This window comes from Camelus ferus, chromosome 10, assembly GCF_009834535.1.
Source record: "Camelus ferus isolate YT-003-E chromosome 10, BCGSAC_Cfer_1.0, whole genome shotgun sequence".
NCBI classification, from domain to species: domain Eukaryota; kingdom Metazoa; phylum Chordata; class Mammalia; order Artiodactyla; family Camelidae; genus Camelus; species Camelus ferus.
The window spans coordinates 40,843,762-40,865,903 of NC_045705.1; the positions used below are offsets into that span (position 1 = coordinate 40,843,762).

Below are 22,142 nucleotides of genomic sequence, written 5' to 3' on the forward strand. Positions count from 1 at the left end.
AATATTATAATTTTCTGTCTGACTTCAGATAACCCTCCTTCTACCACTCCACAATGACTCACAACCTGCTATCCTTTGTAACATCCATTTCCACAAGTAATTTTCAGGTATTTTTCAAGGTTGAATGTCACTTTAAGGAAAAAAAAAGACTTTTTTTTTCTTAACACTCTAAGAACTTCTAGACACCAAGTATGTGTGGGTTTCCCACACCAAGCAATTCACCAGTTCTCTGTGGACACCAACTGGGTGTCCTACAATTCAATTCAATTCTGACACTATCTAGCTGGATTTAGTATGAGATCCCACAGATTAAGGGCTCAGTCCCACACCACTGCCCCTTATCTCAAATTCAGGTGCTAATCACATGTCTAGGTTGTCACCTCTGTTTCTGAGTAAACAGTTATAAACTGGAGGTTGCCATGACCTTTTTCTCATGTTGAATAATTTGCAAGAATGGCTCACAGAACTAAGGGAAAGTTTATTTACTAGATTATTAGTTTATTATGAAAGGATACAACTCAGGAACAGGCAGACAAAGAGATGCACAGAGCAAGATGTGGCAGAAGAGGTGCTGAGTTCCCATGTCCCCTCAAGGCACAGTCATGTGTTCATCCACCCAGAAGTTCTCCAACCCCAGTACTTTAGGGATTTTTATGGAGGCTTCATTATGTAGGCACACTTGATTAATCATTGGCCATTGGTGAGTGAACTCAATCTCCAGCCCCTCTCCCCTCCCCAAAGGTCAGGGGGTGGGGTTGAAAGTTCCAGCCCTTTAATCAGATGGTTGGTTCCCTTGGCAACAAGGCTCCCTCCGGAGGCTAAACAGGAATCCCCAGCCACCTGTCATCTTATTAGCTACAAAAAGACACATTACTTCGGAGACTCCAAGGTTTTTAGACCAAATGTTATTTCTTATCACAGCCGTATTTACATATTTCTTAACCAAGAAAGGCCTTTTAATCTTCATATTGTGACTCAGCAATGCTAGGAGTCTAAAACAACTCACAATGTCTATGGGAGAATCAAGAGTATGAGGCACAGTGACAAGTGTTAAAGACCCAGGGTCCAGCAGGATGGTGGTTAACAGTGACCAGTGAAGGCAAAAGAGCTGTATCCTTTGAACTTCTTTCTATAAGGAAATCCTGATTATTTCTTCATTCCTGCCTATTTTCTGAGTCTGATCTCCAGCCTTCCTGCAGTTCCTATAAGGTATCTCATATCCTTCCAATAAATCTCTTTTCTAGTTAAGTTACATAGTAGTGCTGCTGTGTTATTTTCAAGTCAAGAACTCTAAGTCCAAGACTCATCTATTTGTAGTCTTAACCTCTGTCACATTAGAAATTATCTTGATAAATCACTTTCAGAAGACTTTAAAGTTAAATTTGTGTGTGCTAATAAATCAGGTAGATTCTTAAAATGCTTGAATAAGTATTACTTCCTTTAAATTTGAAAATGAATCTCTCATAACACTACTATTTATGAAAATTAGAACTCAGTTCTGTTAGAATAAATTTTTATCTAGTCATTGATACTTTCCAGAACTTAAGAGATAATTTTTTTTAATTTAAAAAAAGTAAAAGCTAATAAAAAGCTGTGCTATATCCAACTAACTGGTCTCTATATGAAATTTTAATGAAACTTTGTTGCATAAAATTTGACAAGAAAATAATTTTAACACCAATTATAAACATTATCAACCTCAGAAAATTTAATAAAAGTTTTTGTAGTACTGTACAATATGACCTCATGCTTCTCCCTCTAGTATTATGGTTTTAAAAACATTAATACTCTGGCTTCTCCCAAATTTAAACTTCAATCTTGGTATCTCCCTTATACCAGATTTCTATATCCAGCTGTACACTTAACATATCCACATGGGTGTCTAGTAAGCATCTCAAATTTCACACCTCCAAAACCATACTCCTGATCTTCCACTGCACCCATCAAATATAACGCTTTCCTAGACTTCCTTACCACTGAAAATAGGAATGCCATACCTCCAGATGCGCAGGCCAGAAAAAAAACACTCCCTAACTTTCCTATTTTTCTCATATTTGATATCCAATCTACTGGCAAATCTCATTAGGTCTACCTTCAAAATCTAGAATCTGACCACTTCTCACCACTCTCCCTGCTGCCAGCACCCTAATCTAAACCACAATCACCTCTATCTATATATTACCATAAACTCCTAACTCCCCTCCTTCATTTCCTTCATCGCATCATTTTTGTCCATTCTCAACATGCAATGCAAAGTTGATCATTTTAAATATGTTAGATCATATTCTTCTCAAAACCTTCCAACAGATTCCTAGCTTATTCATAATAAAAGTCAAAGTCTTTATAACAGCCAACAAATCCTTACATAATCTGTCCTCCTACCATAACCAAGCTTATTTCTTGCCACTTTCTCTCAATCAAGAGTTACTGAGCCCATCACTGGACTCCTACTATGCCTGGAATAATTTTTGCATGATCCTACCTCAGTCCTTTTCACTTGCTCTTTCTTCTGCAGATAGCCATATGACTCAATCCCTCAACTCCTTCACATCTTTACTCAAATGTCTTCTGAAACAGGACTTTATTAACTACTCCATTTAAAATAGTAATGCTTCTTCTCCTCCATTACACTCTCTATTCCCCTTCCCTGCCCTATTTTTCTCCATGCCAAGTTTGTATGTTACTGATATTCCACCACTTAACTGTAAGTTCTGTGAGACCAGGAATATCTGTCTGGGTTTTCCACTGATACATACCTAATATCTATATTAGTGTTTGACATATCATAGGTGGTCCATAAATATTTCTAACAAATAAAATATATCGTAAATAGGAGAGCAGCCAAGATGACAGAGTAGAAAGACCCTGAACTCACCACCTCTCACAAGCACACCAAAATCACACCTATCTGCAGAACAATCACTGATGAAAAAGACTGGAAACTGTCAGAAAAGATCTCCTACAACTAAGACATCCATGTTGCTGCAAATGGCATTATCATACTAAATGAAGTCAGACAGACAAATATTATATGGCAGTACTCATATGTAGCATCTAAAAAAATGGTACAAATGAACTTGCTTGTAAAACAGAAGTAAACTGATAGACACAGAAAACAAACATATGATTAACAAAGGAGAAAGGTGGGGAAGGGATAAATTAGGAGTTTGGGTTTAACAGATACTTTATATAAAATAAACAACAAGGACCTAGTACATAGCACAGGGAACTATAGTCAATATCTCATAATAACCTGTAATGGAAAAGAATCTGAGAAAGAATATATAAATAACTGGATCACTTTGCTGTACACCTGAAAGTAATACAACAGGTGTAAATTCACTACACTTCAATTAAAATATACATAACATGAAGAATAATTGTATCAGTAAAAATACATTTTTAAGTGACAGTTTTAAATTTCTCAAAACAGCTGAGATACGATCACGAATTCTAGAAAAAAGGTTTAGTATGTAAAAGAAGGACATCTGAGAAGTCTTCCACATTAAATACTGAAAACTGTCTTTTATTATTAACAGAGATCCGTATTTTTACTCCGTTGAATTTTCATAGTATGAAAAATATCGTAAGTTTCTTTCATATCAGTAGTAACCTCAAAAAAAGGACATATAAACTAGTAAAATTTGCATGTTTTAATAGGTCTAGCAATTTTAAATGATGCTGTTTTGATCACTGCATATCAGCAAACTCCAAGCGACTGTCTAGCAATGCAGTAGCATAATTAACCTAATGTATTTTCCTGACCTCATAAATCACATTCTCCAGTGCCCTGGGCTCTTGGCAAAAAGACCCTGAAAACAAATACAAATTTCCCACTGTATTAACAATAAAATATTGCAAGTATAAGAACCTCTTCTAAATGAATCTTTTTCAACATACTACTTTTCACTTAAGAATCTAATGATTCTGATTTTAAACAAAAAGCAAAAACAAAGAAAATGTTAATGAAGTTATCTTGCCAAAATTTAAAAGTTGACCATCAATAATAAACTAGCTTTTCCCTCATTCACCAAATTATATTAGCTTCTATTACGTTCCATAAACGCTAATAAGCATTGGGATTAGAGGAGTGAATAAAACTACCAAATCCCCACTCTCAAGGAGATAACATTATAGTCGGAAGGGAAAGACCACAAATAAATAGCATAAATAAGTATATGTTAATAAGCACAAAAAAGAAAAATTACCTAGAGTAAGGAAAAAAAAAGAGTAATTGGAGAAGAGTGGCTATTTTAGACAAGGTGGTTGGGAAAGGCCTAAGGAAATGACAATTGGACAGCACCTGAATGAGTGAAAAAGTGAGCAAATGCTTGCTGGCAAAGGAAACAGCAAGTACAAATGCCCTGAGGCACAAAGCTTTTTCAAGGAAAAATTCAAAGCCAACATGACTGGAGGGGAATGGGTAATACAGAGTGTTAGTCAAAGAGGGGAGAGAGTATACCAGTTGAACAAGTGAGACAGAATAGCCAGGAGTCAGCTGATGTAAAGCCTTACAGTCATAAGGACTTTAAATACTGTTTTAAGAGTGATAGGGAGCCAATGGAGAATTTTTTAAACAGTCAGATAAACTACCTTTTGTTTCCAAAGATCACTCTGGATACTATACAGAGAGTAAGTTGGGGACAAGAATGAAAACAAAGCAATCTCAGTCAGGCAGCTACTGCAGTAGACAGATAAGAGACCAAGGTGACTTACATCAGGATGGCATGATGGAGGTGGTAAGAACTGGTAGGAATCTGGACTTAATTTGACAATTTGGCAACAGCAATTGCAAATGAAGTGGATTGGGACGTGAGAAAAAGAGAAAAATCTATGATGACTCCTGGGTTTCTGGCCTGAGTAACTGGGTAAATGATGATGACATTTACTGAGATGGTGAAGACTAGGAGAGAAGCAAGTTGTTTGTGGGGAGGGGGTAGAATCAAGAGTGTAGTCTTGGACATGTTAAGTTTTGAAATGCCTGATAAATATCCAAGGAAAAGCTATTAAATAGGCAATAAGATATATAGTAGTCAGACATAATTTGGGGAGTAATCAGCCTATAAATAACATTTAAAACTATGGGATTGAATGAGACTACATTAGTAGTGGGTATAGATAGGGAAAAAAAAAAAGAAGCCTGAGACGACAGATGCTGGAAAGGGTGTGGAGAAAAGGGAACCCTCCTACACTGTTGGTAGGAGCGTAGTTTGGCGCAGCCACTATGGAGGACAGTATACAGGTTCCTTAAAAAACTAAAAACAGATTTACCATGTGATCCAACAATCCCACTCCTGGGCACATATCCAGAGGAAACTCTGATTCAAAAAGACATATGCACCCCAATGTTCACAGCAGCACTATTTACAATAGCCACGACATGGAAGCAACCTAAATGTCCATCAACAGATGATTGGATAAAAAAGATATGGTACATATATACAATGTAACACTACTCAGCCATAAAAAAGAATAAAATAATGCCATTTACGGCAACATAGATGGACCGGAACGTCATTCTAAGCGAAGTGGGCCAGATATAAAAAGAAAAATGCCAAATGGTATCACTTATATGTGGAATCTAAAATAAATAAATAAATACACAAATGAACTACTTATTTATAACTTAGATGACTGATTTTTTGAATATGTGTAAGCACACTTTAACTGTCCTTTATGAGTGGATTACCACATTCTGTTGATTCTTATTTTGTGGTTGGCTATATTCCTTTGATAACTGTAAATTTAAAAAGCTAAAGGTCTAATCTGTTCATAGAAACTATGATCAGTACACATATGTAAACTAAAAAAGTGCAATATATTGTATATATGTATTTACATGCAATATAATGTGTATGTGCAGTCAAACTATAATAATTCTACCTAATAAAACTGAAAAAGGTTAAAAAGAAAAGAGGCCTGAGAATTTAGCCAAGGTACTTCAGCATTTAAGTCCGGAAAGAAAGTGTTACAAGAACGTGGACATGATTGGGTAGTCAAACACTGCAGAGAAATAAGAAAAATCCTGAAAATTAACCACTGAATTGGCAACATGGAAGTCTCTATAACCTTGAAAGCTATAATCTCATTAGGGTAGAAAGGAAAAGAGCCTAATTTAAAGTAGCTTTAAGAGAAAATTGGAGATAAAGAAGCATATACTATGAGTATAAACAACTCTTGTGATGAATTTCACTCTAAAAGGGGAATCAGAAAAATGGGAGAGGGGCTACATGACAGGATCTGTGGCATTAAGTAGAAGAATGTAGTCACTGCTAAATCATGGCCCAGAAGGAACTGGGCCAGAATAAATATCCCCACCATTCTTGCCCTCCTCCACCACTTCTGATCTACTATTAGTACTTCCCATTGGCAAAACACAGACAGAAGTCAGAAGACAAGGTGAAGATGACAGATGAGGAGAACAAATTTTGAAGATGACAACAGTAACTTTTACCACGTGCCAGGCATTGTTCAAAATAAAATATATATATTAACTTTTTTATCCTCACAACAACTCTATGAGGTGGGTATTTTTGCTATCACTCTCATTTTACAGACAGGGAAATTGACTTACAGAGTGGTTATCAAATCTGCCCAGAGTCACACAAGTAGTAAGTGGCAGAGGAGCCAGGAAATGAACCCAGGCAATCTGGCTCCAGGGTCCACACCCAACCCTTATTCTAAAATGCTCCTTTTAAGAGATGTTTGTGTGCTAATAGGAATAACTGAATAGGAAGGTAAGAAATAACTGAAAAGAGAGGAGGAACAATTTCTAACATATTCTTTGAGTCAATAAGGAAAAATCGAGACGTAACCTATCATGAATCTTCTCCATTTGCCCTTCCAGGTCATCTTTCTTCTTTTATCCACCCTGCTCTGTGCCCTGGGAAGCTGAGCTTAACAGACTGTGTCATCCAACTCCCTTGTCCTCCAGCTTCCAATTGGGGTCTACTAATAAGAAGCACCAGCAGAAGACTCGGGAAGGGAGGAAAGAGGGGTTGGGATGTTTATTCACCCAGCTCTCTCCTTGCTTGGTCATGGCTTGGCAGTGGCCGTCTTCTTCGCAAAGCAAGCCATAGCTACTGTCAGGTAGCCCTTCCAACAATTACAGCTCTATCTGTATTACAGTAGCAGCTTACACGCTTTCCCTGTTCCTTCAAGATTCCCACAGTTCCTAGTTTCCAAGTGCTTCTATCCCTAGTTGATTCCCTTAATTCTATCCATCTCTTTGTAAACAGATTCTTCATTAAACTCTCTCTGAGAAGGCTTTCTGTTACCTTCTAGGACTCTGATACTCTAACCAAGAAGAGGATTTGGCCTTAGATAAAAGGAGAGGCAGTTTATACACTTTAATAGAAGAAAAATCAGAACACATAGATACAAATATAGGTAGGTAGGCAGATCAAGTGGGGAAAAGATAATGTTCTCTTCTGATTGTTTTCATTGTTTCAATAAAATAAGAAGGAAGATCAGAAGCCAAAGTTGAGGAAAGTGAGGTATTACTGCATCTGAGGATAAAAAAACAGTATGAAATGCTCCTCCTGGGAACAAGAAAGTGAACTGTCTGAGGAAACATAATAGGCTTTTTGGTCATAATTTAAAGTGTAACAAATTAACAAGGTTGGGTATATTTCTCCAGCTACATTGAGCTGCAATGGTGCAGACAAAGATCAGTTTAACCAGAGGCTGGTTTTTGCCAGCAGATGGAGAGAACAAAGAAACTGAAGATGTGTACAAATGATTAACGATAGCAACGAATCATGTATTTTAAGCTTTATAAAAAGAGACCTGAAAACTTATGGTAGCTAACAGATCATGAAAATACAATGGGTAGGGCCAATGATTTAGCAGTGCTTATGGGATCAAAGAATGACTGACATGGGAAATATAGAAATGAATTGGATCAACAGAAGGTGAAGAGTGGTGGTCAGAGAGTAGGCTGTTTAAAACTGAGATTTTAGAGGGGTGTGGTTATTAATAAGGATAAGATACAGAGTAAAACTTAGGAGTGGGTGGCTGAGATATAGTGAAGGAAGAGATTATTGCTGGAATGGAAACCTAGGAACTGATTCAGGGAACTGGATTGTTCACAAAACCAAAATAATGACAACAATTCAAATTTGAAAGTATGAAGTTATTATGTAGAATACTGCTGCCTATTTTCCTATATCCTTCATTCAATATGCTGAGTCACCACTCCTCTCCATACTATCATTCACGTCTATAAAAGTCATTGCATTAGCCCAACTCTTCCATGTTACAATTATAAATACTCAAACTCAGGAAGTGGAAGTATCCTGCATCAAAATTTGTTTGGTACTTGCAGAGAGCCCTATTAAATATGTTAAATTTTCCATATCTCCAGGGGCTCCACTTCCAGAAAAACATGTAATTTAAAAAATTAGATTTGTATGAGGAAAATAGCAAGGAGAAAGTGAATATATATCCTGAAAAATTACTAAATGGAGCCCTGCATCTAAAATAAACAGTTTTTGTTAATGGTATTATTTACCTCAACTAATAAATATGAAAGTCACCTTTATATTTATAATCATTGTCCTATTTTGATCAACTGAAGAGCTCTTAAACCCTTCTTCAAAGAACTCTTGCATCAACTATTTCTGAAGAACAAGGCTTATTTCTGAAGTAATTCTTTACTTTCAAATGGCTTATTTTCAAAGCTGAAGGTTTTTCTGAATGCATTATTTAATATTCAGTATAATTTGTTTCCGTGTGTTTAAAAATGCTTTAAACTTTTAGGGATTCATGATGAAGTCATTTTGTAAGAATCAGCATGCCCACTGGAGTCTGGTGGCTCGAGATACACTTGATGACCCAATTTGCATACATACAGTCCTGAAAAGAGAATTCTCATCTTATAGTTTTATGAAAGTTTACTATTTTGACAGCAAATTGGAAACTGAATATAAGGTAGAACTCAGGACTCAGAAACTAGAAACCAGGGAAATGTATGCTGTAAGGCATGTGGAGGTTATTATTGGAATGTTTGAAATTCCTAACCTAATCTAAGAAGTTCTGGGCAACAAATGAGGTAGACAAGAAATATTTTCATAAGCAACTCTTAGGAATTACTCACGTAAACAAACTAAAGTAGACCCATGCTCCTCATTCTCCACCATTTCTGTCTTTTGCCAGGAACCAGAGCTAACAAGTGGAAGGGAAGCCTTTCCTCTGAGATACTTGTGGGCTATTTCTTTTTTTATTGATTCTTCTTATGGTTAATGCTTTTCAACATTCAATACCAAATTTGAAAGGAGCACGAAGAGGTCAAAACCAACACTGAGATCTATGCTTCAGTATAGCAGGGTCACACATACAACTTACACCAGACACTTCTACCACATGGTGTAAGTGGCTCAGCGATAAACAAAATGAATAGCTCTTCACTGTGTCTGTGTATATCCAGCTGCTTCAGAATCTCTCAATCCCTGGCTAATTGGGAAAAGTGGCCATTCAATCTAGTTTAAAGTGTGGTCTGATTCAATAAAGTCTCTCTCCGATAAAACTTCACAGAGCCTACCCCTCTCCTCCTGCTTCTCTCTCTCTAAAATAATGCCCGGTTATACAGAAGTAGACAATTCTGGGGGCAGACATGTGGTTTATCTGCCATCATAGTCTTGGGGGTAGAAATGGGTTGGGTTCACTGGATCTGTAATTGTCCTTTGGCTCCTCTGGTCCTTGAGCAATGTCCCTCACCATTTGCTCACGAGGCATACTGCTAGCCTCTGATGCAGAAATCTGTTTAGTGGGACCTGGGATCCATTCTTACGGCTCATGCAAAGCTCCAGGTGCTCTGCCTGGCTGAAAACACTCACCTTGGGCTCTATATTCCTACATTCCTTCTTGAGGTCATGTTCTAATTCCCAGTCAGTAGAGACATTGGCCAGAACTTTGCTGAGATGCTGACCTAATGCCAGCAATTGCCTATCTAAGGATAATGTAGTAAAAATAAAACCCTACTTATTAAGCTCTCCCCTCCTTTCAAATGAATACATTTCTAACCTAAATCTAACACAGCCCCAGGCATACAGCAGCACTCATTCATCCATTTAACAAATATTTACTTAGCAGTTATTATGTTCTAGGCATTAAGCTAATATAAAAAATACAGCAATGAACACAACAGGTATGATAGCTGCTCCTATGGAATTTACATTCTAGTGGAGAAAGCCATACAACAAAACATATAAACAAAATTTCTCACAGGTAATATGATAGATGTGACTTGGTGAGATGGAGGTGAGGAGTGAGCTGGAAAGGTACTTTAGAGGCACTGAGACCTAAATGATGAGATGAACAAGTAAGGCAAAGATCTAGGTAAAAAAGGTACTCCAAACAAAGGAGAAGCAAGTAAAAATGCCCTGTTTGATTCAAATAACTATTTCAAAGTACTTATCACAGTTGTACTTATTAAATGTCTGTCTCTGTCTCCCTTGGTAGACCATAAGCTCCGTAATAGGGCCCACATCTCTCTTGTCACTATATGCCTAGAGCCTAACAGTGTCTCTTAGGTAATAGGCATTCAAAATATGCTCTTCCAAATGAAAGAAATTTAATAATGGACTATGCCATGGCAGACACTGTGCTATACACTAAATTAGAACCAGTCTCTGAATTCAAGAAGTTCACTGTCTATTGAGGGAGACCAATATGTAATCAATTAACAGTGATAACATAATAAACGCTACAGCAGAAATATGAACAAATACTATAGGGATGTAAGAGAGAAAGTAACGAATTCTGCTCACCAGCAGGGAAAGTATTAAGGAAGTTTTTAACCAAGAAATAAATTTCATTTCCTTTGGATACATGTTTATACTATGAAAGAAATCTATATCATGTTCTATTAATTGTATTAGCTCTACAGTTCACTAGAACATATACATTACTGACAAAATTTTAATGTATTATTTCCATATTTCAAGATATCTTGAAAAGGCTTATTCCTAAAATAATCTTTGAGAATATTCTCTATATTTTTGTCATTATGTATATCAGCTTCCTACATATTAAAGTTAAATGTAAGGCTAAAATACTCATAATATTACTATGCTGGTTATGGTGAAGCCTATTGCGTTCTGCTTTTGTGCCAGCTACCATGTATCAGTGATAGTGATCATCCCCAAATTTTCATTTATTATGTACTTAGCAGAAACTACCAGATCCTTTCATGCTCCCAACGAACCCTGGGGGCTTCATTACCTTACTGTGTAAAGAAGTCTCATACGCTATCGAAAGAGATTGATTTTTTCCTATTTCAGTTATAGCACAAATAAAAACATCCTTCATTTTAAAACAACTAGCCTTATAAGCACCTGAAGTACATAAATTTAGTTAAATGGTGCCATCTGGTGACATAAATCCTGCAGCAAATATACAAAGTCCAGAGCCAAGAATGGCATAAAATCTTCAACCTAAAGCGTCAAATTTAACGTAAGAAATACTTGATCCTGCTTGTCATGAAACACACATCCAATCACACTTAGTATCTGGCAGTTTAACAAAGGGAATTATCAAGACTGTTCAGGCCACATTTTATGGCTTACCACTTTTGTTTCTCAAGTATACCCTCAAATTTAAACAAGTCTTTGGAAGAGATGTGAGTCTAATGTGATGCCTTAGTCAACTACTAGAGAACATTTTAAAAGCATAAATATCAAGGACACTTTTGAAGCCCTGTTTTAGTTACACCCATTTCCTTACTCTCCTTCTGACCTCTATGAATCTGTTTAATTTTCATCACCTCAAACACCACTTCCCTAAGAAACCTTTCCATGATTCCACTGCTAAGGTTAATTCTCTCACTCATAGCATACTCTACTTCTCCATTGTAGCATTTAGCAAAATTGTAAATATAAACTATTCATATATTTTGTCTAATGTTTGTCTCTCCAGTGTCCATCATAGTGCCTGGCCCAGTATTCAATAAATAACTTTTGAATGAACAAATGGATAAATGGATAGATGGATGGATGGGTAGATGGAAAAAAATCCTTCTCTAGCCTTTCTTCTTACCCAAGTCCTATCATTGACAAGACCCAGCTCAAGTTTACATTTTATATAATAGCTTCCCTAGCAACATCAATCAATAATGATCTCACGCTTCTCTCAACTCCTATAACACTCTGGTCTAGGCTCCAGAATTTAGTCCTTGATTATATACTATCTTGTACTTGTTCGTAGGTATGTGAACATTATTTTCCCAATTGACTTTAACCTCCTTAAGGGTAGGGATTTAATTTTTAACATCTGCATATGTCCATATAAATATGGAAAACACTTCATAAATACTTCACTATTAATTACTCATTTGCAATAACTGAAACACCTGCATTCTTTTTATTTAAACAGGTATTGTAAACAAGTAAGTAGGAATAGTAGACCTTAGTATTTAAGAATCTTACATTCACTGCTTTGACCTGTTAAGACTTATTTGAAGGTCTACGACATGCAGAAATTTAACTGTTCCACAGGAGCACATGCGTTGAGATTTTGAGTGGTAGCAAGAAATTACATAGTTAGTGAGCCTTGCACGTGCTAACAGGAGCATCTCAGTGTAGCATAGCTACTGTTCTCTATCCATAGTTCCATAAGTAGAAGGAATAAAAAACCACTTAAATATTTTAGATATACTATTGCACTTTAAAAAGAAAATTAGATGCCAAAATGATATTCATTAATTTATGGATCCTCAAAGTACTCAAGATATATTCCAGAATGATAATGGCTCATTATATTTGTTAAAGATGAAATCAAATCTTAATAAAAACCCAAGAATGAAGAAGTGCCTCTGTCATATTTTCCCAAATTTATTAATGCTGTTCATATACTATATTATTTTCCCTGATTGGCCAAATATCTAACCTTTTCGAACACACATTCACAAACTTCAGCATGCCTCAGAACCACCTGGAAAGCTTATTAAAACACTATTTGCTGAACCCTGCTTCCAGATTTTCTCATTCAGTTCCCAAGTGATGCTGATTCTGCTGGTTCAAGAACCACACTTTGAGAACCTCTGCTTTAGAGGACTGGATCCAAGGTGTTCCAAATTTACATAACCATGTCACTATAATCTATAAAAGAATTCTTCAACTTTCTTATGCTCGGGGAAAAAAATCATACACTACAAACAATAATTAAGACCAAAATCATCATGATGTTTCCAAATAGATATCATTTTGAAATAAAATATTATATTAGAATTACTATACTGGGAAAGTATGTAGGGTTTTTTACTCAAACTAAAATGTGATAAAAACTCTTATTAAACAGAATGATTTTGTAGTACTTCACCATTATATTTAAATAACTAATTGCATACCTAATGTCTCTTTTCCCCATTTGATTTCTCTCATCCATAGGGGCAAGGATTACCCTCTCCTCTATAGTTTACTGTTGTATCCCTACTGCCTAGCACAATGTATAACACATAACAGGTATTTTTTTAAATAACTGCTGAATGAATACATAAATTTTATTGAAGCCCTATTATTATTAAAGGTTCACATACTGGGGGTACAAATATTAACTAGATATATCACAGTCTATTGGGAGGGCAGCAATTTATCCAACTTGTAACAAGGCAATGTAATAAGTACTTTAGAGTAATATGAACAAAATGCTAAGAGACATAATCAAAGGGCTGATTAAAGCTGCTAACAGGTAGGGACATGGTAGAAGGCTTTAACAAGGAGGTGATAGATCCCAACATGTAGTGTATCTACTGTATCACCTCTATTGCTAGTAATTTCAAGTATCCATAATGTTCTATGTTAAGGTTTACAGAAATGAAAAGTATTCCATTCTAACACAAAGTTTGACATGCTGTTAGAGCAGGCAAATAGCTAGATATGAGCAGAGAAAGAGGGACACAAGCAAAATGGAAGGAATTGGGCAGAAAGGATGGGCACAGACCAAATGCAGGAAACCATCTATCAGGTAAGCATCAGGAGTCCCTGGGCAGAGAAAGAAAAGCAGGAACCTCTGTGTGGATAAGCAGTCACAAATTTGGGGATGACAAGTGCCCTGGATGCCGACAAAGAAAGGTGGGAAAAGGCAGGAATCTCCATGGTCCAAATAAAACCTCTTGCAGATTATGCCCTCATTTCAATAAAATTAGCCTTGCAGAGTAGAAGTACCCATCATGCACCAGCCATGACACTTCTGATCCAGACTAAATAAGGACAAAAATCCCTCCTCTGTTTGGGAAGGTGGATTTGGGATGAAAATCAGAGAATATGACCCCAGACCCTTCCGTCTCTAATGAATATTCCGCCCATTCATTTTTACATCCTATGTAACCAACTTGCCAAAGAAACTCGGGGCAGCCGCTCACCTGAGCCTGCCCTTGAGAGTGTACTTTCTATTCCTTAATAAATCCCCACTTTACTTTCTTAACCTCTGTGTCTTGTCTCTGTATTCTTTCTGGGACAGGAAAAGAACCTGGACACCGGTTACATCTACCAGCAACAATGCAAGCCTCCATAAAACAGGATAAGCACTTTTCTAAGATGTTTCTACTGGCAGGGTTTTGAGGAAACTATCACTTTACTGCCCATTCTCTTCTAAATCTTTCCCAAAAATTCCCCCTCAAACACTGCAGTAAAATAAGAGGAAATAAAATTAGATAAACAAGATTAACATGATTTTCGAAGGGGTTAGAACCTGATAAATATACATACATCGTTCTGTCCATTCTTGGACATAAAAGTAATGAATATAGAGCAAGGCAATTTTCAATAAGGTATAAAAGCAAAGAACTTTTCTGATACATATCCACAAATGAACTACCTCATCATACTATTAAAATAGTTTTTACAAATAATTATGGTGGCAATATAGATGTTTAAATTTTCAAAGTAGATCTGGAAGAGAAATATAAAAATAAGTTTTAAAATTCCATCTTGCTCCTTCATCCCCTAAACAAAGAGTATAAATGACCTAACAGAGTGACTTGAAAATGTGAATGTTTTAGCTATACTAAATGAAAGAGATCTAAATTAGTTTGTAAAATATCATGGAATTCCAGTTCGCTTATATTCAAATTTTATAAAGTGTTAACAATGCAATCATCATAAAACTGTAATTATCTATTGGACAAAATATGTTTCTTAGTATTACCACAAGATGTCACCCTAAGCCTAACATCTAAATGTGCAGCTTTGCTGTTTTAGGCATTTTTCTTTTTTTGGTACATTAATGAACACTAATTACTAACTTTTTAAAAGTTATGGTGTCTTTTTACACTTTCAGTTATTGGTAAATGGAAAATCAAAACAAAGAATACAGGGAATCTAGAAGCAAGATGGAAGAAAGTTAAACAGTTCATTCTCCATGTTTATCATATATTCTATTTATTCTAAGAGCAATCCATTTTATCATTGGATTTTACTTTTTTACGTTATTTTTTTAATCTCCATAATGAGTACAAACTATGTTAATCACATAAAGTTACATTTTAAAAATAAAAAAAAATACATTTGCTATTAAGCTCCACCCTATTATCACAGAACCCATTTATAAAATGCTTTCATGCACTATAATAGCAGTCAAACTTATAGAGACAGATTTCTGTCTTCAAGGATTATACCATCTAAGATATACTAGTGTTTGAGGGCTTTTTTTAAAGTTTATGATGAAGGACCACAAAAGGAGGGTAGTATTCATTTCCAAAGTGATGCCCTTCATCTGTAGAGAGAAGGAGTGGTTTTCTGATCACTTGTCAATATTACAGCCTATTCTGCAATAATAGTATTTTATTTTATTATCCACTTGTGTTGGGTTTCTGCACTATGATTCCCTTCTATTTCTTCAGTTGCGATCCATGCAAGGTATTATTTCAGCGTACTGGCTATCTGAACATCAGAATAATGGGAGAAGGGTACTATCTTCCATTACTTGTAACAAAAAAGAAGGGGAGGGAAGTTGGTTCAAACAGAAAGGAAATTATAAAGCATAAATAATGCCCTATTTATCAATGGTTCTCTACTTCTTCATTTATAAAGATATAATCTCCTTCAGGATGCACAGGGCTACATAGTTTTTCTTTTGTGTCCTTAAAAAATGCACAGTGAGACCACTCAAACATTCAATAGTAACCTAGTAATCAGTATTTAGCAACCCATAGAACGCAGTAGAAAATTATGTTTCACTGTACAGCATTGCTCCAGTCTTTGCACTCTGGTTTATCCCAAAATGACTTAAAAGACCAGCCAAAGCAAATCCACCCACTCAAAGCTGGACATCAGGATTACTTATGTAACAGCTTTTTACAGATTATTGTTGCCTCTCATTTTATTAGAGAAATTCCAACTATATACTACAGGCTTTTTGCCAAGATATTTATCACTCACTCAAAACAATGGCAAAATACAATTCTTTGTCTTTCATTTGTCCTTTTATTCCCCATGTAATGATGTCGCATTACCAAGTGGTTACATTACCAAAGTACAGTAGAATTATCTAAAGCATTGAACAATATTCTTCCTAAATCAAGTCCTCAGAAACAACTCTCAAAAGACTTAGCCAATCTTAACTAAGCACACCATACAAATCTATTTAGAGGCATTGCCATTCAATTCAGTTAATAGCCTTTACTAATTATCAACTAGATAAAACTTAATTTTTCACTGAGAAATTTATTGCTTAAAAATGTTCTCTAAAATACTATTCTCTAATGACAGGGTTTATTTAAATTCTCTAAGACTCCATTTGGAGTTGTTTTCATTTAATACCCACTAAGATGATTATAGTTATTTGTGTCATTAATTCTTACCAGCCATAAAAGAATATTTTAAAAATTAATCCACAGGCAAAAAAGTAATCCTATAAAGTTTTTTACTTCTATTTTACTCAATAGATTGGTTTTCAATTTTTCAAAATTTAATGGTTTTTAAAAATTATATTCAAACCATAAAGCTGTAGTTTTGTCAATAAGTGTAGACATTTATTACAAAAAAAAACACAGATAAAATATCTTCAAAGTTAATCCTGATAAAGTCACATTTTCAGTTTTTATATCAATAACTATCAGACCTGGTAATAAGAATGGTAGATTCAATTACTTCTTTAAAATGTACAGTGTAAATCCACTAAAATCTATAGTACAATTGAGTGGGGGGTTTTGTAATAGTTTAGTTGTTTGTTTTTCTTGAGGAGAGGTGTTTGTTTATATCTTTTGCTGGTTTAACTCTTAAAATATGAAAAAAAGGCTTAAAAATTATCTGCATAAATGCAAAATATATGTATAAAAGTATACATAAATAAAACATATCGTTGATTTTCTTCAGTCTTTAATAAATTCAAGAATAAGCATAATGTCAAATATTACATAATGAGATTCATGAAAAACTGACAAGGCATTGAGATTTTCATCGATAAACTTTCCAATTTGAATCATGAAATTTCTTAAGAGAAGCAAAAAAGATGAAAAGTGTTTTAATTTTTCTCTTAAGGAAAGAGTAAAACTAGAAATGTGATTTTGAGTAGAATGTGACCCACTAACTTTTTGTGTTAGACTAGTCCTTTTCAAGAAGAAAACAACTTTCTTCTCTAGCATATTTGTCCTTAATCATTTTTTTTGCAGTAAACTACTGTGGGTTTTTTTTGCTGTGTAAACTTGTCTTCCTATGACAAACATTCTTTCAATTTTTATATTTTTAATAACCTACATTTTATTTCTATTTTAGAGCAATTCTTTTTTAGGATAACCTTAAATAAGAAAATGAAACAAACAAACAAAAAAGCTTTTCTTCTATTATTAAGGAAAATTATTTCACTTTTAAATTTAACTTCAGGTTCTTTGACCACATTATTTTAAACTATTAAGCCCAATTCTGACCATAAAGATAATAAGCAATTTTTAATACATACCTAGCAAAGCTTGGAATAAACTGCTCTGAAAGATACCCATCACCTTTTTAACAGCGTTTTTCAACTGCTGCTCCTCTGGTTTCCTTAATTTTTTGCAGTATTCTTCCAAAAGTGACAAAGCTCGGTCAGTGTCTGGAAAACATGATTTTAAAATTCTATCTTATGGTCTTAGAAAAAAAGTAAGCTAACATTAAACTATATTATAGTTGTATTCCTAATTTTATAACACAAGATAATTTAATAAAATAATCATGAATTCCATAAACTACCATTAAAATTGATAATTAAAATGAACTCTTAATTTTAAGAACCCATGTATTTCTATCGTGTTGTCTCCCAAAAGAATCTGCAACTATGAAACAAAACAAAGGTCCTGAATGCAATGCTGGCCAATTGATATTTACATAGTAGATGAGTCTCTTGTCAAAAAAAGTCTTAAAATTGATGGCCTCCTACAAAATAATGTCCAGATTCCTTAATGTAACTGGTGAGGCACCTTCCCCATGATCTGCCTACAACCTAAATTTTCAACCTTATTTCCCATGGTATATTATTCCACCCCCTCCACATACACATGCAGTGCCCAAGTCACACTCGATTACTCCCTTTCTCCTTCTCCATTTCTGAAGACACATACACAGTTTCTGTACTTTTTCTCACCTGGGTACTTTTCTTTATTCCTACTGCTCCCTGTATTGGAATATCCTCCCCTATACCACTCTCTCTCCCTTGAATGAGTATGCTATATTACAAAGGGTTTGTTGTCAGATAGATCTGGATCTGAAACCTACTTACTGGCTGTGTGTGACCTTCAACAAGTTACTTAACCTCTCTGAGCTACAGTTTCCTCCTACAGGTAGTAGGATTAAATTATACACTATCAGTACAATGTCTAGTGCATAGAAAGCAATCAACAAGTCAAAAGAAAATCTACCTTTCCTTAATCTATACCTAATTCAAATGTTCTCTGTTTCATAAAGATGTCATCGACAGTTAAAACTAATCACTGTCACCGTTCTTCTAAACCATTCTGTCTCCACAAGTACTATAGGCATTCTTAATACATACTGTTATATTATAGCTTCTTGAATACACTGTCTTCATCCCCCACAAAACAAAATATCTTTGAAAAGTTTCCTAAAGTGACAGTGTCTTTACGTGCAGTAAGTGAAAAAAATTTTTTTCGAAGCGAGAAGATTCCATTTTGTTGTTCCAGTATGTAGATCTATTTGGAGAATGTCAAGTCATACATTTTTAACTAATAATATTTATGTACACAAAGAATATTAAATACAGTAACTTAAAAGAAAAGGCAAGACTCATTTTAACCAGTGAACAACTGCTTTATGTTTAGAAAGCTTCTGAAGAAAATGGCAACAGCCAAAGCTCAGACCAGAGTCTTAAATATTACACTGGTAATTCTCCTGGCTTTAGTATTTATGTATTTTAATTTGTTCTCCCTTTGAGGAGTTCCTGTCTGAAGAACTAATATTATGCAAATTTTTCACATACATGGCACATTATTAAAAAAGTTTCCTATGGGTATCACTTGGGGTGAAAGCTGATTGGAATTATCATTGGTTTTCCACAGTTGCATCCTGTGTCCAGACTCTGTCATCAGTAAGAGTTTTACTTTGAGCCAATGTTACTTCCTTCAAAAGTCTCTTTTGGTATTTCTGGCACTTCTCCACCTGACCAGAGCTCTTCTCTTGTGACCTTGTATTTTCAAATCACATGATAGATCTTCAACAAAATTTCCCTGCTTTAAAATTCATTCTTTTTCTTCAAGCTTTATTGACAAATGGCTGACAAATAAAAGCTGTATAAATTTAAGGTGTACAACAGGAAGTTCTGATATAAATATACACTGTGAAATGATTACCGCAATGACAATTAATTGCCTTTAATTGTAAAAGCCTCTCCCCCCTTCAAATCTACCACTTTCACATATTAAATATCAATTATAATAACAAAAATTCATATTTATTATTTCATATCTTTCTCCTGAACCTTCAATTCCTCTCCCCCATAGCCATTCTCAGCTGATGATCATGCTTTCAATCAAGTTCACAGAAAATCAGAAGAAAACTCCCACAAGCTCCTAACATAACATCTACTGACTTACCTGTAACTGCACCCCTATATTCTGCCTTCCCTTCTGTTACTATGGATAAAATATCTGTGCTGCTCTCAAAAGCCAGTTCCTCTCTTGGAGCACCTGAGCTTATTCTCTTTTACCTAATCAAGGACATTGCTTCACCATCAATTGCTTTCCTCTCCATTCAATCACTTGCTTCAGCATACAAATGAAGTGTAAAATCAGTGATTTTTTAAAACTTTCCTTTACCCTTCATTCCTCTTTGACTAACTGTATTTCCCATTTCTCTGTTCCCCTCCACAGGAAAACTTCTTGAAATACTTATATTGTCTCCACTTCCTTTCCTTTCACTCTCTCTTGAGACTATCCTAATCAGACTTTTCCTTTCCAGTAATTCCACTAAAACAGCTCCTGTCAAGGTTACCTATTATCTCCATATTACTAAATCCAGTGGTCAATTCTCAGTCATCTCACTGGACCCATCAGCAGCATTTGATACTTCTGCACTCCTGAAACAATTTCTTCACTAGGCTTCCAAGCAGCCGTATGCTGGTAAATGTTTAACAAGTAGTTCTCCAAGTTAAAAAGAAAACGTGCATCAAACTTATCAAAATGAACTCCAGATCTTATCCACTATCCTCAACCTGCTTCTCCTGCAATGTTCTCCATCTCTCATCCTTCCAATTGTTCAGGTCAAAATCCGTGGAGTCATCATTCATTCTTTTCTAATCCTCTACATCTAATCCATCAGTAAATCCTGTTGGCTCTCACATCAAATTACGTACAGAATCCTATCACATCTCATCACCTCCAGGGCTATCATCCTGGTCCAGGCTACCATCATTTATTCCCTGCATTATTGCAATAACCTCTTACAAGTCCACATGATGTCACTTTTGCCCTCCTTTTCTAAACACAGCAGCCAGAAAGATCTTTTTAAGTCACAAGTCAGATTGGATCACTCCTTAAGTCAAGCCCTCCAATGACTTCCCATCTCACTCAGCAAAAGCCTACCTCTCCCAATTTCAGTTCTGGTACCTCTCCTTCTGCTCTACTCCAACCACAGTGGTCTCTGCTCTTCCTCAAATACACCAAGAAACTTCCTACCACAGGGCCTCTACACTTGCTATTCTGCCTAAACATTCTTCCTTCAAATAACTGTAAAGCTGACTCCTTCATTTCTTTTACATCTCTGCTTACATGTCACCGTATCAATGAGGCCTTCTCTCATACTCCTACATAATATAGCAAACTTCAATCTCACTCCCTTGAAAGAAGGGAGAATTTCAATAAACAGTAATGAATGGAGAGGGACATTGTATAATTAGTTCTTTTTCATCTAAGGACAGAAATATAAAAATGAATGTGGATGCATAGGGAGCCCTCTCCAATTGTAAAATAAGGCATATTAACAAAAGATGGTGGCATAAACATATACTAGCACATTTGTATAAAACTTGAATTTTTAAAACACTTTTATACTTTACCTAATATTTTCAACAACTCTTTGAATCAGGGACAAATATTTCAATCCTCATTTTGTCAGTAATTAAACAATCAGTAGTTTCCCTGAGATGAGAGTGGCTTACTATACCTCAGTTTCTAACCCATTCCTAACCACTAATGTAAATAATCAACAATATCATAATTACAGTATACCTCCCTCAGTTCTTATATGTATCTCTGGGCTCTAGTTATCTAATTATCCCTAGTGCTGCAAGCTACAAGACTAAAGCTTTGCTAGTGCTAAAGCTTTCATTTGTTAAACAGATACTTCTTCAAAAATCTAAGTACCAGGCATCTTTTTTTTTTTTTCTTTTCTATACGATTATACTTTTCAAGCTCTTTTTTACTTTTGTGACATTTTTGTAGGTATTCACTCATTCTGAGCTTTTATTCCTGTGAAAGGTAATTCTCAAAAATGTATCAAAATCATTCCCATAGTCACATTCACAAATATAATTTGCTAGGTAAGGGGACTTTCATTAATTCATTTAACATATATTTATCAACTACCCAGGGAAGACACTGTATTGACTCAAAGCATCTAGATATTCTCTAAACCAGCAGAGCTTATTATGCCTCTCATCTCTGTATAAGAAAAATCTGACATACAAAACAAGATACTAGAATGTAACAAAAAAAACAA

General features: G+C 35.3%; 1 protein-coding gene across 8 annotated transcripts in view; it reads right to left on the reverse strand.

Annotated features, from left to right (window-relative positions):
- Nucleotides 1-22,142, reverse strand: part of DLG2 (discs large MAGUK scaffold protein 2) — a 1,704,777-nt gene that overhangs the window by 1,671,773 nt on the left and 10,862 nt on the right. For 7 of the 8 annotated variants that reach the window (XM_032488772.1, XM_032488771.1, XM_032488766.1 and 4 more), the window contains exon 2: nucleotides 17,896-18,027. The exons of the other annotated variant lie outside the window; for it this stretch is intronic. In XM_032488772.1, coding sequence (XP_032344663.1) covers nucleotides 17,896-18,027 — 132 coding nt within the window. The remainder of the gene's footprint in view (nucleotides 1-17,895; nucleotides 18,028-22,142) is intronic. 8 annotated transcript variants of the gene reach the window in all.